Below are 11,695 nucleotides of genomic sequence, written 5' to 3' on the forward strand. Positions count from 1 at the left end.
GCGGGAAGCACAAAATAGTGGTGAACAGAGACAACAGGAGGTCTGTGGAAGGGAGAGGGATGGGGTGGGAAACACGGGGAAAACAAGATGATACTTCAGGGACTTTCAAGAAGGAAAACAGTGAATTTGAAAAGAGGTGGGTTTGGGGTGGATGAACGGGGGTAGTAAATATCAAGATTTGGATGGGGGAACATATGAGATGGTGGTGAACAATTGTTTTGAAGACCTGGAGAGAGGAGTGGGATTGAAAAGAGTGTGAGAGTTTGTTCCAGAGGCTGGAAAAAAGAGGAATGAAAGAGTGAACGTGAGCAATGGTTCTTGATTTTGGTAGTTTCACCGTTTGGGGTTTTTGGCGGACCTTGAGCTCCCTGTGGAAATATAGGGGGGACCGATCACAGAGAGAACAAGTGGGGGGGGGGCAAGGCTGGGGAGGAGACGGCATATTTTTGTTGCAACCAGCCACTTTGTTTTCCCAAAGAAGCTGGAGGTCCTCGGCTGCTTGACAGAGGTTCACGAGGACACATAGTGGAGTCGTTCCAATAAGGTACATGCCAGGGTTGTGTGTCTGCCTGCTCACTTTCTCCTCACTGGTTTGCTTAATAGTTTGCCCTCGCTCGGAAATACTCGGTTGCGGATACAGCACTCACAGGAGAGGGATCCACAACCAAACTCTTCGCACCAATGTGAGTTCGTTTATGTTTATTCAAGGCTGATAACTCACGAAAAACTTACAACACACAGAACATGACCCACAAATCGGTGTAAATAATCGGGGGTGTTAATGAGGTAGTCGTGGTGGTGGTGTGCGTTCTGTGAGCATCTCTGCTTACCGTCGAGCACCTGAGCAGCATGGCCGGGCTCCCCTGGAGGAGAATCTTGGAGTTCATGGTTTACACGCTCATTGAGCGAAGCATTCTGGGAAGTCTGAAGAAAGTCACTTTGTGAACGTCGTATTTTCACTGGTTGACCTTCACCTGCAACCAATGCAGCATGAGGTCAATACATGAAAGAAAGAAACCAATTAATTAATTAAAACAACAAAGGTGATTACAAAATAACAGAAATCTCTAACAATCACCATCAAACCAAACTCTTGGAAAAGTAAACTTTCAACATATAAGTTACAGAATCTTTTATCGTTTTCTCCATTTACACAGAGCTTGAGCGGGGTTGTGTGGCCCAAAAGGTAGAAGCAGTCAGTCTCCAACAATGTTGACTCCTTGGGGTAAATTATCCATGTCAAAACGGAAGTTATTTATTAGTATTTGTTCAGAGGAAGCGTGCTGGACTCTTCGTCCAATAGGAATGCGTTTTGTGTGTGACGGAAAGACGTGTCCCCATAACATCAGGTCTGTTTCTGCACCCACCATACCTTTGGATTTGGAACATCATTCTTTCCCCAAATATGTCTTTAATGTTCTTTCTGAAGAGGCCTCCGGACCGTTGGACGTGGAAAGGATTGTGAGGCACTGCAGGAAAGGCCCGGAAGCTAACTCCACCTCCATCGGATCAAGAAGCTCTGGCGGCGCGCCTTGGCAAGGGGGGGGGGTGGGGGGGGGGAAATCTCCACATCCGAGGCCAGAGGGTGATAAAATGTAGTGCACAGTCATTTGGGTGTGGACAACTTGTTCTGGTGGTCTGGTGGTCTGGTGTAGTCTGGTGTAGTGCGGGGCACTTTTCCCTGTTGTCGGGTTTGTTTCTGTAATTAGCACCCCAATTTTTAATGGTACACTCAATCACTCACACCAGAAATACCTTCACACTTCTTACCTTAACTCCACAGAATGTACACAGGAATCCACTAGCACACACATCAACACACAGGTCCTCCATTTATCATGAAGATCCACTTCCAGTGAACACTAATGACACACTTCCAGTTTAATTAATTATATATGTGCAGATTAATTTAAACTATTTAATTCGATTCACACAGATCATGATTCAACTGGAACTGAATGTTTATTTGGATTTGTGTCTGCAGTTCACCCTCAAAGGGAACAAAACATCATTATTTTTGTGTTTACAAGAATTATGAAATTTATTCGTTGTCAGCATTTTATAAAAGGAGAACTTTTTCCATTTTCAAAGGAAGTGTTTCAGGATAATAAGTAAAAACAATGACAGTTCAGTTGTGTTTCATGCACATTGTACATCAGTTAAAGATGAACTGATAGATTTATTGGGTGGTCGCGAGAGTACCCTAATCTTCACTTTTTCTGTCGTCTGTCTGTCTGTTTGTATGTAATGGACAGCTCTGGAGGCCAGAGGAGTCAACCGATTTTGATGAAACTTGACAGGTCGGTTCATACCAGGATCTAGTTCTATGCTTTTGAGCACCGTTGCTATGGACACCACCGTTGCCGAGCAACGGGACTTTGAAATTTTTGAAAGATCCTAAAAATATATATTTTTTCGAAAATAAAAAAATCGGCTTCCAGGCTTTTATGCGCACTGTAATCAACCTCTTTGTCAAAAATTTTCAGCCCGATCCGTCAAAAACTGTGACTAGTATGCAATCATATCGCGACCCAGCCATGTCGCCTACCGGCTTGTATGTCGGGTGGTCGCTCGAGTGCCCTTATTGGTTCACGAAAAAATGTTTTCACGAAAAAAATAAGTGACCACTATATTCGTTATTGTTGTGTGTCTGTCTGTCTGTCCGTCTGTCCCGAGCATAGCTCCGTGGGTTTTGATCCGATCCTGATGAAATTTTGGTGGGAGGTTTATATCATGATCTAGTTGTGTTTTCCTGAAAATGGGCGTGGTGCTCCCATTATGGGCGGAGCCACGCCCCAAAAACGTGTGTTTTTAGGGGGTAGCCAATTTAAATTTGCATCTTCTCCTTGGGGGTTTGTCAAATCTGACAGGGGTTTCGGTATTTGGTTAACCCAATGGCACCTGCACCTATTTATTATATCTCACCTGTATCCTTATTTATTATTTGTAATATCTCACCTGTACCCTTATTTATGATATCTCACCTGTATCCTTGTTTATTATTTATTATATCTCACCTGTACCCTTGTTTATTATTTATGATATCTCACCTGTATCCTTCCTTATTATTTGTTATATCTCACCTGTACCCTTGTTTATTATTTATTATATCTCACCTGTACCCTTGTTTTTTATATCTCACCTGCATCCTTGTTTATTTATTATTATATCTCACCTGTATCCTTATTTATTATATTGCACCTGTATCCTTCCTTATTATTTATTATATCTCACCTGTACCCTTGTTTTTTATATCTCACCTGCATCCTTGTTTATTTATTATTATATCTCACCTGTATCCTTATTTATTATTTATTATATCTCACCTGTATCCTTATTTATTATTTTTTATATCTCACCTGTACCCTTGTTTATTATTTATTATATCTCACCTGTACCCTTGTTTATGATATCTCACCTGCATCCTTGTTTATTTATTATTATGTCTCACCTGTATACTTATTTATTGTTTATTATATCTCATCTCTGTGCTCCTTTTCCTTTTCTTTCCCCACGATGGTCACGGTATCGACGATCGTGACTCGGGGACACTCCTGTCTGCTCAGACAGAACAATACCTCTTCGTCCAAGTCCTGCATCTTGATGGTCTCACACGCAGCCATAGACAGGCCCTCCTCCAGGCACTCATGACAGTTGCTGCAACTCAGTGGACCTCCTCCGCATCCACCACCGCCGGTCAACGGTTTACATGGTGGGGTAGATCCTGGTTGTATTGGGACCGGGGGCATGAGGGGCCAGCACGGCCCCAAGTTAGGAACGACTCCCGAGTCGGTAGGGGACTCCACTAACATCCCAAACTCATCATAATCCGCACCGGTACTTCTCACAGCATCGAACGCCACCACGGACCCAGGCTGCAGGACAGGGTCGTGCCCCGAATCCAGGTCGAACGGTGCGATATCGGACAATGATGTTACGAGAGCAGTCTTCGGTCCCCCCGTCCGCCCTTGGGAACTGCTGTGTGGACCGTCCGACATCTCCACCGAAGTGTCCGCGTCGCATTTCTCGGGACCGTGTCTATCAGGATGAACCACGTGCGTCCCGGTCACCACATCCAGCACTGCACCAGCCGGTGGGAGTCCGGAAACGGCTACAGCCAGGTACTGACCCCATCCGGAGCATGTCGTGAAGATTTCAGGCTCGGATCGTGGTTCACTCACTGGATGGGATCGGACTGGGTGGTAGTGCTCTTGGTGGGGGCACCGAGACCGTCTGTCCCGGGTTTAGACCCTGGTGCTGCGACACGAGCGGCTCCTCGTACTTCACGAAACTGGTGACGTCCGGTGACCCACACGGTCCGTTGGAGATGTGACCTGGAGCTGCGAGTGGTGGGAATACGAGCGAATGGTCTTCATCCTCACCCTTCAGTACAGAACAGTCGAGAGACGGTCCCTTCCCGGGGTTTAAACTGACGTCCATCATCACGTCATGAATGCCTCAGTCCGGGCCACGATTTTCCCTTCAAAGAACGATAAAATGGTCTCTGGAAGGATGTGTCCCGTCCCTCAACCACAGTAACAGTGGATTCGTTGTGGTGGAGTGGGGTGGGGGTGGGGCGGGGGAACCCGTCTTGAAGAAAACTGAACCAACAAACCGTGTGACGAATCGGCTTTGTCGAACTTAACCGGTATTCAGCGAGTTCGGCAGTGACGTCACGGAACGTCACCCTCTCGTTTCCTCTCCTGATTCCCTCTCGTGGAACCGAGTGGTGTAAACAACACGTGAGTGTTTCCACAGAGTGAACTGGGATATAAAACACCGCTCGGTGCTTAATGGTGAATTATTTACACAAACCGATGTAAAGCAAACGATTCGATGCCTTTGAGAGGAAAGATCAGGTGTTTCACCTTGTTTATACAGGAGGAGGAGTTCGAGCGATGTAAGGATGTGCACCATGATGATGGACCAAATGACAAATCAATCACGATTCACTGTTGGGGTCCGAGTCTTCATAAAATCGGACGAGTGAAATTTTATCCTCTTCAACAAAACCAAACGGTGAAAGTTCACAGAAAAAAAATCTCGGCGGAAACGAGAGTACAACGGTGACGTCACTTCCGGCACGAGCAGAAGCTGGAATTCGGTGAAGAAGAAGAAGCGGCGGCGGGAAAAGTCGTTTTTGCGCCGCAGCCTGTGGGGAGACGAGCGGTCGGACTCGAGAGGTCCTTACTTGGTTCGACGTTGCCTGAAGGACGATGTCGTTGAGCAGCCATCCGCTCCCAATCGCCCTCCCCTCGAAGGACTGGACGAAGTTGGACTGGGAAGGCCCAGGTGGCACGGGCTTTGGGCCGACCATGGGGCCTACACCGGGACATCGTCACACGGGTCTCCCAGCACCAGGGCCGGTGCACGATGCTGTGAGGTGATGATTGGTTCGAGCTTGGCTTCAGGTTTGACTGAGTAAAGAGTTGATTCATGATGTTCAAGTTGATTCCCTAAAGTGAAATATTAATAACTCAGAGTTGCTGTCGCCATGCGATGTAAGATCACCACCAGTTCGGCGATGAGTCCCGAGATGGCGGAGCCCGTCGGGGTTCCTCCATGTTGATGGTGTTTGGTGCCGTCAAACACAAAGGACGTTGATTTGAGGCAAAGTTGAATGAGTGAAATATATATATATATATATATATATATATGCACACACCAGCAGGGTTACCCGGCATTGCCTAAGTGGGTGGGGGGGGATTGGGGGGGCACTGAGAAGTGGGAAAAGCAGGAGAGCTGAGAATCGGGCAGGCGGATCGGGGGCAGGAAAACTGGTGGGTTGGGGGGGGGGATGGAAACTGTGCAGGGGGCAGGAGAGCCAGAACAACAGTGGGTCTAAAAGGAACACCAGTGGATAAAGGGGTCTTAAGGGTCTTGGGGTTTTAAGCGTCTTTGAGGTGTTAAGGGTCTTGGGGTCTTTAGGTTCTTACAGATCATTGGGGTATGAAGGGTCTATGGGGTCTTCCAGCTCTAAGTGGTGTTGTAAGGTCTTAGGGGTCTTCACGAGTCTTAGGGATCTTAACCGTCTTTGCGGTATTCGGGGTTTTATAGCGTCATAATTGTGTTCGGTGAATTCATTGGACTTAAGGGTCTTCAGGATCTTCAGGGGTCTTCTCTCCCAAGCATGTAGAAAGTCTTCTCTCAAGTATGTAAAAAAAAATAAAAAAAGGTCTTATGGTTCTTCGGGGTCTTTAAAGGCTCAAGTGGTGGATGAAAATACCCTTCGGACAATCCCCGGATCGGACGTGGGCTGTGTGCCTGATTTGGTGGTTGCCGGTCCAGCAGTCCTTGTAGAAATCCCCCAACAAACACACAGACAGACAGACAGACATCCGATGAATCTTATTTTATGTATATATGATATGTGATATACACACACACACACACACACACACACACACTAATATAATGATAATATAACAAGTGAAAATGTTTCGGGTTTTCACCATGTTTGAGCTCTATACATTCTTTATTCTTTAAAAAGAGAAGAAAATAACTCCAAAGTAAAAAGGAAGTCGGCCTCAACGTTTGGGGCAGCGTGCTCCGTCCATCGACAGGAGGAAGTGAATGGAACGAATGAATCGAGCTTTTATAACAACCCCTCACCCACCATTGGCTGACTATTGTGGGCTGCTGATTGGCTAATTATTATGAGGTGCTGATTGGCTGTTGAATGCACGTTACCGATTGGTCGGTAAATTTTTCTCATCACAGTCCGATGCCCTCAGTGTATTACAAGCTGTAGTTGTCGGTGTCGATTTGTTTGTAAGGGAGAGACAGATATCGTTCATGGCTATCCCGTTTTGTTGAGGGTTTGCCATGAGGATCCTTAGTAATGAGGATGTGAAGGAAACAAATTGTTTGTTGTTGACCGACTTCCCTGGTGAACTCCATGTTACAATGCTCCTTGTTGAGGTGCTGAAGAAACTTGTTGAGATCGATTTAGTCATGTTGTCATATTTTTGTGGGGCCGAGTTTCGGTGGCGAGGACGACCGCAACATGGAGCAGCAGAGTCGGCTCCACCGAACGCCCGGAATTCAGGTCGTACCTTTCAGATAAATCCGAAAGTACGGGTCCCTTACAGGACCATAAATCGCCAATAATTCGACGGCATGGAGTTGGGTTAATTGCCAACTTCAATACGCCGAACTAGGCCTCGAGCGAAACGAGCCATTACCGTGCTCGAACCGTGCGTAACCCGAGCGGATGGTTACCGAGGCCCGTCGGTCCAAATGTACCACTACGGCAACGGCATTCCTACTTCCCGTTCACAGCGCGGCAAACCAATGGTAGAAAGGACAAGGACGAGCTGGGACATTCAACAAAAAAGGGGGATTTATTTTACAATAATTTGGGAGGGGAAGCAGAGTTATCACGACTTTAAGAAATGCAATGCACAATGAGCAAAGAAAGCACTAACACAGTTGGTACTTATAGACGGGGCCCAAGGACACACAGACCACACACAAATGCCCAGAAAGAGATGGACCTCGAGGTCTTTATCGCCCCGTCAGCTCGGAGGGAAGACGGGCTGAGGGAAGAGGAGCCAGCTTGGACCTGTCCACATCATGTGGTTCTCGACGATCTTGGGGTAACGGGACTCGAACCCGCAACACGATGCCGCCCCAAGCACACGGTACGGAGGGTAGCGTCAGGCGTTGAGTTGAGATCGTCGACCGTCCACAGCAATGCGCCAGACGAGACGCCTCGGATCTGCGCGATGCAGTCGGCCGCAGACCCAGACAGAGACGCGCACTCCAGCAGACTCGACGCAATCATTCCTTGCTTCTTCTTTGTCGCTTTTCTTTTGTGGCCGGTCCGCTCCCGTGGCCTGCTCCATTGGATCTGCGTGTCGCGGATCCGCCTTCTTGCCAAGGACCGCCCCGACTCTGGTCTGCTCGTCGCCCATTGGGCGAAAAACGACGCATACCCTTATTTGGCGCACAACCAAGGCGAAACGCTTTGTGATCATATGCGGAGAATGCCGAGAGCAGAGTGTTGGTGTTGTTGTTGTAGGTGATGTAAAAATCCTGTCGATAAAATAATCCACAGCGCACGTACACTTAATTTTCATTAGTCACAGGGGACGGGACCCTAATAGAAACACATACTTACCGATATTACTGATCTAAAAGGACTGTGGCTGTTGTGTGCAGTAAGCTTCCGAATTCGTAACAATATAACAAAGATGTCATCGACATAACAGATCCAGAGCTTCGGTTCAATCTACCCTTTAAGATCTATACTATAACATAGATCAATCCTACAAGATCTATAATATCATATAATCGATACTATAAGAGAGTCGTGCGCCTTCATTTTTCTCAGATATGGTTGAACGGATCTTCGTCCAACTTTCAGAGGTTCATCAGTGAGTGACGGTGAGGGGTTTTAGGAGAAATTAAATTAAAATTTTAAATTTGAAAAAAAAACGTTTATTTGGGGGGGGATTTTAAAATTTTAATCGCATTATAGTGCCGAAGTCTTTGTAACTGCGACTATGAAGGGTGGTATTAAATGTTCCCCAATCCCATTAATTTGTGGGTGTCGGGAAGGATTTCAGGCATGAACAAAAAAATAGAAAAAAAAAATTTCTTCAAAATGGGAAAAGGATGGGGAAAACATCACCGGATAACGCCGGGTCATCCTCATGATCATCATCATCATTTATTTAAGTCAGTATTATCCCCCTTACGGGGGGTTGCTGACTTTCACTCCTTCCACGACATAACTCCAGCTCTCCATTTTCTTCTTTCTTCTGCGTCTTCCACTCCCAATCCCAATTTTTGAATTGCTTTCATAACCAACTCCTTCCAACTCAACTTTGGCCTTCCTCTTCCCCTTTTCCCCTCCACTTCCAAATTCCATACTCTCTTAACTCCCTCATCATCTCTCTTTCTTAACACGTGACCCAACCATCTCAAGCCACTTCTTACCACTTCCACTGTTGCATCTTTCAGACCAATCCTTTCCATCAACTCCTTCGTGTTCTTTCTGTCTACCAACTGCACTCCACACATCTTTCTAATCATTGCTCTTTCTGTTCTTCTCAAGAGACCTTCTTCTACCGATCTCACAGTCCATGCCTCTGACCCATAAACCATTACTGCTCTCACACAGGTGGTATAGATCTTCCCTTTCAACTTCAAAGGCAGTTTTTTTAACTACATAACTCGAATGCAAGCTCGTTGAACTTCATCCAACCCAATCTCGTTCTTCTTGTAACTGCAAGCTCGCTGCCTCCACTACTGTTGATGGTGTCACCCAGATAACAAAATCTGCTTACTCTCTCAAGATCCTTCAATCTTTGCTCCGAATCCGGATCCTGATCCTGATCCTGATGGCTTAAATTTCTTCTTCTGATGCAGGCTTTACACTCAAAACAACCATCCATTCTTTGTGTCTCTCTTTTCACATTTGTACATCTACCATGAATCCATTTGTGACAAGAACTGCATCTGATGGCATTACTTACCACTCTTTTACCACGAACTCCACATGGATCTTTCTTGGCCAATTCAATAACCCCTGTTTCTTCACCACATTCCATAATTTTCGTTTTCCCCATGTTGATTTTCAAACCTTTGCCTTCAAACGCAATCTCTTCCATTTGTTGAACTGTGATTCCAACTCCTCCATTGATTCTGCAATCAAGACTAAATAATCTGCATAAAGTAATTCAAACAACACACATTTTTTTTCTGACTCTGACAATACTTCGAGTACCGTCACAAACAGGAGCGGCGAAAGCACCGATCCCTGATGAACGGCCACGGCCACATTGAATTTTTTAGAGAAACCACCACCAACTTGAACTCGTGTCGTAGCATCTTCATAAAGTGTCATCACAACCTCCACCAAAGCCTCAGGAACATTTATTTTGCGTAGCGCCCATTCGATGACTTTCCCAGGGATTCTGTCAAATGCCTTTTCCAGATCCACAAAACACATGAATAATTTATTTTTCTTTGTTGATGGCTGGCACTCCTGCATGCGCCTGACTATGAAGATCGCATCAACCGTACCTTTTCCTGGCATGAAACCGTATTGCATCTCATCAATCTTCATCACCTCCCTGAGCAGTTTCTCTAACACTCTTTCCACAAGTTTCATTCCATGTTCCAGGAATTTCACTCCACGATTCCATGACACTCCCTTTACCTTTGTAGATGGTAAAGGGAGTGGTACTAAGTGGTAAAAGGAGTGGTTTACCAAGCACCTTGGTACCCTTTGTAGATGGGTACCAAGGTGCTTTGTTTCCAATCCTCTGGCATGCTCTTACCTTGCATTATCTCTTTGCAACCTGATGTAATACTTCTAATCCATGAGGAGACGATGTAAAATGCTCCTTCGTAATGCTTGATGGACCGGACCACCTGCTTTTCCATTCTTCATACTTTCCAAAGCTTTCTTTATTTCTTCCTTTGAGATTTCTTTCACTGGGCCCTCCGTTCTTTCAGCTTCCACGAAGCCTTCCCACTGATTTTCCTGATTCATGATGGATTCCATATGCTCCTTCCAGATTCTTCTTCTTTCTTCATCAACAAAGAAAATCCTCCCATTTTTATCCTTCATACAGTTGCTTTCAGTGATGTCACAAGATTCCCTCTTCATTATCTTCATTTTCTGAAAAATATTCCTTGTCTGTTCATCTGCAACTGTTCCAGCTCTTTTGACTTGATGCTTTTGACTTATTACTCTTTTGACATCTACAACATGACTTGATATGTGACTGTGTCTGACAGTGCGAGTAGAGAGGAAGCGGCAAGAGGCCGTGGTAGCAAGCTGGGAATTGTTCGATAAACTTTGTGGAGGAAACACGTGTTGGGGTCTACGCCTCCACCTTCATCTAGTCTGCCTGGGTCCACCATGATCAGTAGGGCATTCATGGAATAGTAGGGATTCTCTCCCAACAGGTAGTCTGTTCTTGAAAAATTATGAATGGACTCCTCTATACTTGAAACATTCTGGATATCGAGAAGAACATGCTTGTCTGGATGAACCTCCATGCAGTTAAGATTCATGGTGAACCTCTTGTAACATTGCCAATGGCATCCGTCATAGTCTGGACATGTTTCGGGGATTAGATCACGATCACACACCTGTTGCATTCTATGTATGGAGCCAGCTGCTTGGCACGGTCTTAGGGGGCACACTTCTTTCAGTTTGGTCAGTCTCTCGTCACCTTCTCTCATGCTGATGAACAACAGGAGTGATCCACATCGTGATCCCTGAACATGTTTGACACATCTTGGTTTCACCTTGGAAGTTGACGCTGATCTGACGTTTCATTTTCTCCTCAATATTGCGCCGTCCTCTCGGACTTGGATCTGCAATATCGAAAATATAAAATATGAACATTCAGAATTCATGCACATCTAAACATGGATGTTTATTTTAATATCTGACTTGCACGAATAAAGTCTCACATACTTCAAACAAAAGTAAATGTAGAAAATTTGATCATTTGGTTACGCGCCAGATATGTACGCAGGGTGCGGGCGGATTTAGTCCAATAACTAACATGAAACATTTCTGAAACATGATAGGATTGATTTGAGAAGAACCAGCAGAAGCTAAGCTTACACTTGGAACCTCGTTTGAATGTGTCACTGCTTTAATGACCTCACTAATTACCAAAGTATGAAACATGGTAATTGAGTGTGACGTGAATCGACCACAGTCGCA

At 45.5% G+C, this 11,695-nt stretch overlaps 1 protein-coding gene across 2 annotated transcripts; it reads right to left on the reverse strand.

The window, feature by feature from the left end:
• Positions 1 to 50: 50 nt before the first annotated feature.
• On the reverse strand, positions 51 to 5,005 carry LOC147007027 (uncharacterized). 2 transcript variants are annotated; one of them, XR_015054463.1, is made up of 3 exons: positions 4,869 to 5,005; positions 831 to 974; positions 51 to 358 (listed from the first exon to the last, which is right to left on the reverse strand). XR_015054463.1 is itself a non-coding variant. In XM_085867627.1 (2 exons), the coding sequence occupies exons 1-2, from the start codon at positions 3,996 to 3,998 to the stop codon at positions 957 to 959; spliced, it is 438 nt and encodes a 145-aa protein (XP_085723753.1). In that variant the 5' UTR covers positions 3,999 to 4,862; the 3' UTR covers positions 683 to 956. The 2 variants fall into 2 exon arrangements, 1 of the variants encoding a protein (XP_085723753.1); XM_085867627.1 differs by lacking the exons at positions 51 to 358; positions 4,869 to 5,005 and adding an exon at positions 3,579 to 4,862 and having other exon boundaries at positions 683 to 974.
• Positions 5,006 to 11,695: the final 6,690 nt, after the last annotated feature.

This window comes from Eptatretus burgeri, unplaced genomic scaffold, assembly GCF_056783735.1.
Source record: "Eptatretus burgeri isolate ZD-2024b unplaced genomic scaffold, Ebu_testis_v1 Ebu_testis_scaffold_891, whole genome shotgun sequence".
Taxonomy (NCBI): Eukaryota; Metazoa; Chordata; class Myxini; order Myxiniformes; family Myxinidae; genus Eptatretus; species Eptatretus burgeri.

Coding starts and splice junctions, on each gene's coding strand:
- LOC147007027 (XM_085867627.1), bottom strand. CDS start 3,998: ATGTCGGACGGTCCACACAGCAGTTCCCAAGGGCGGACGGGGGGACCG.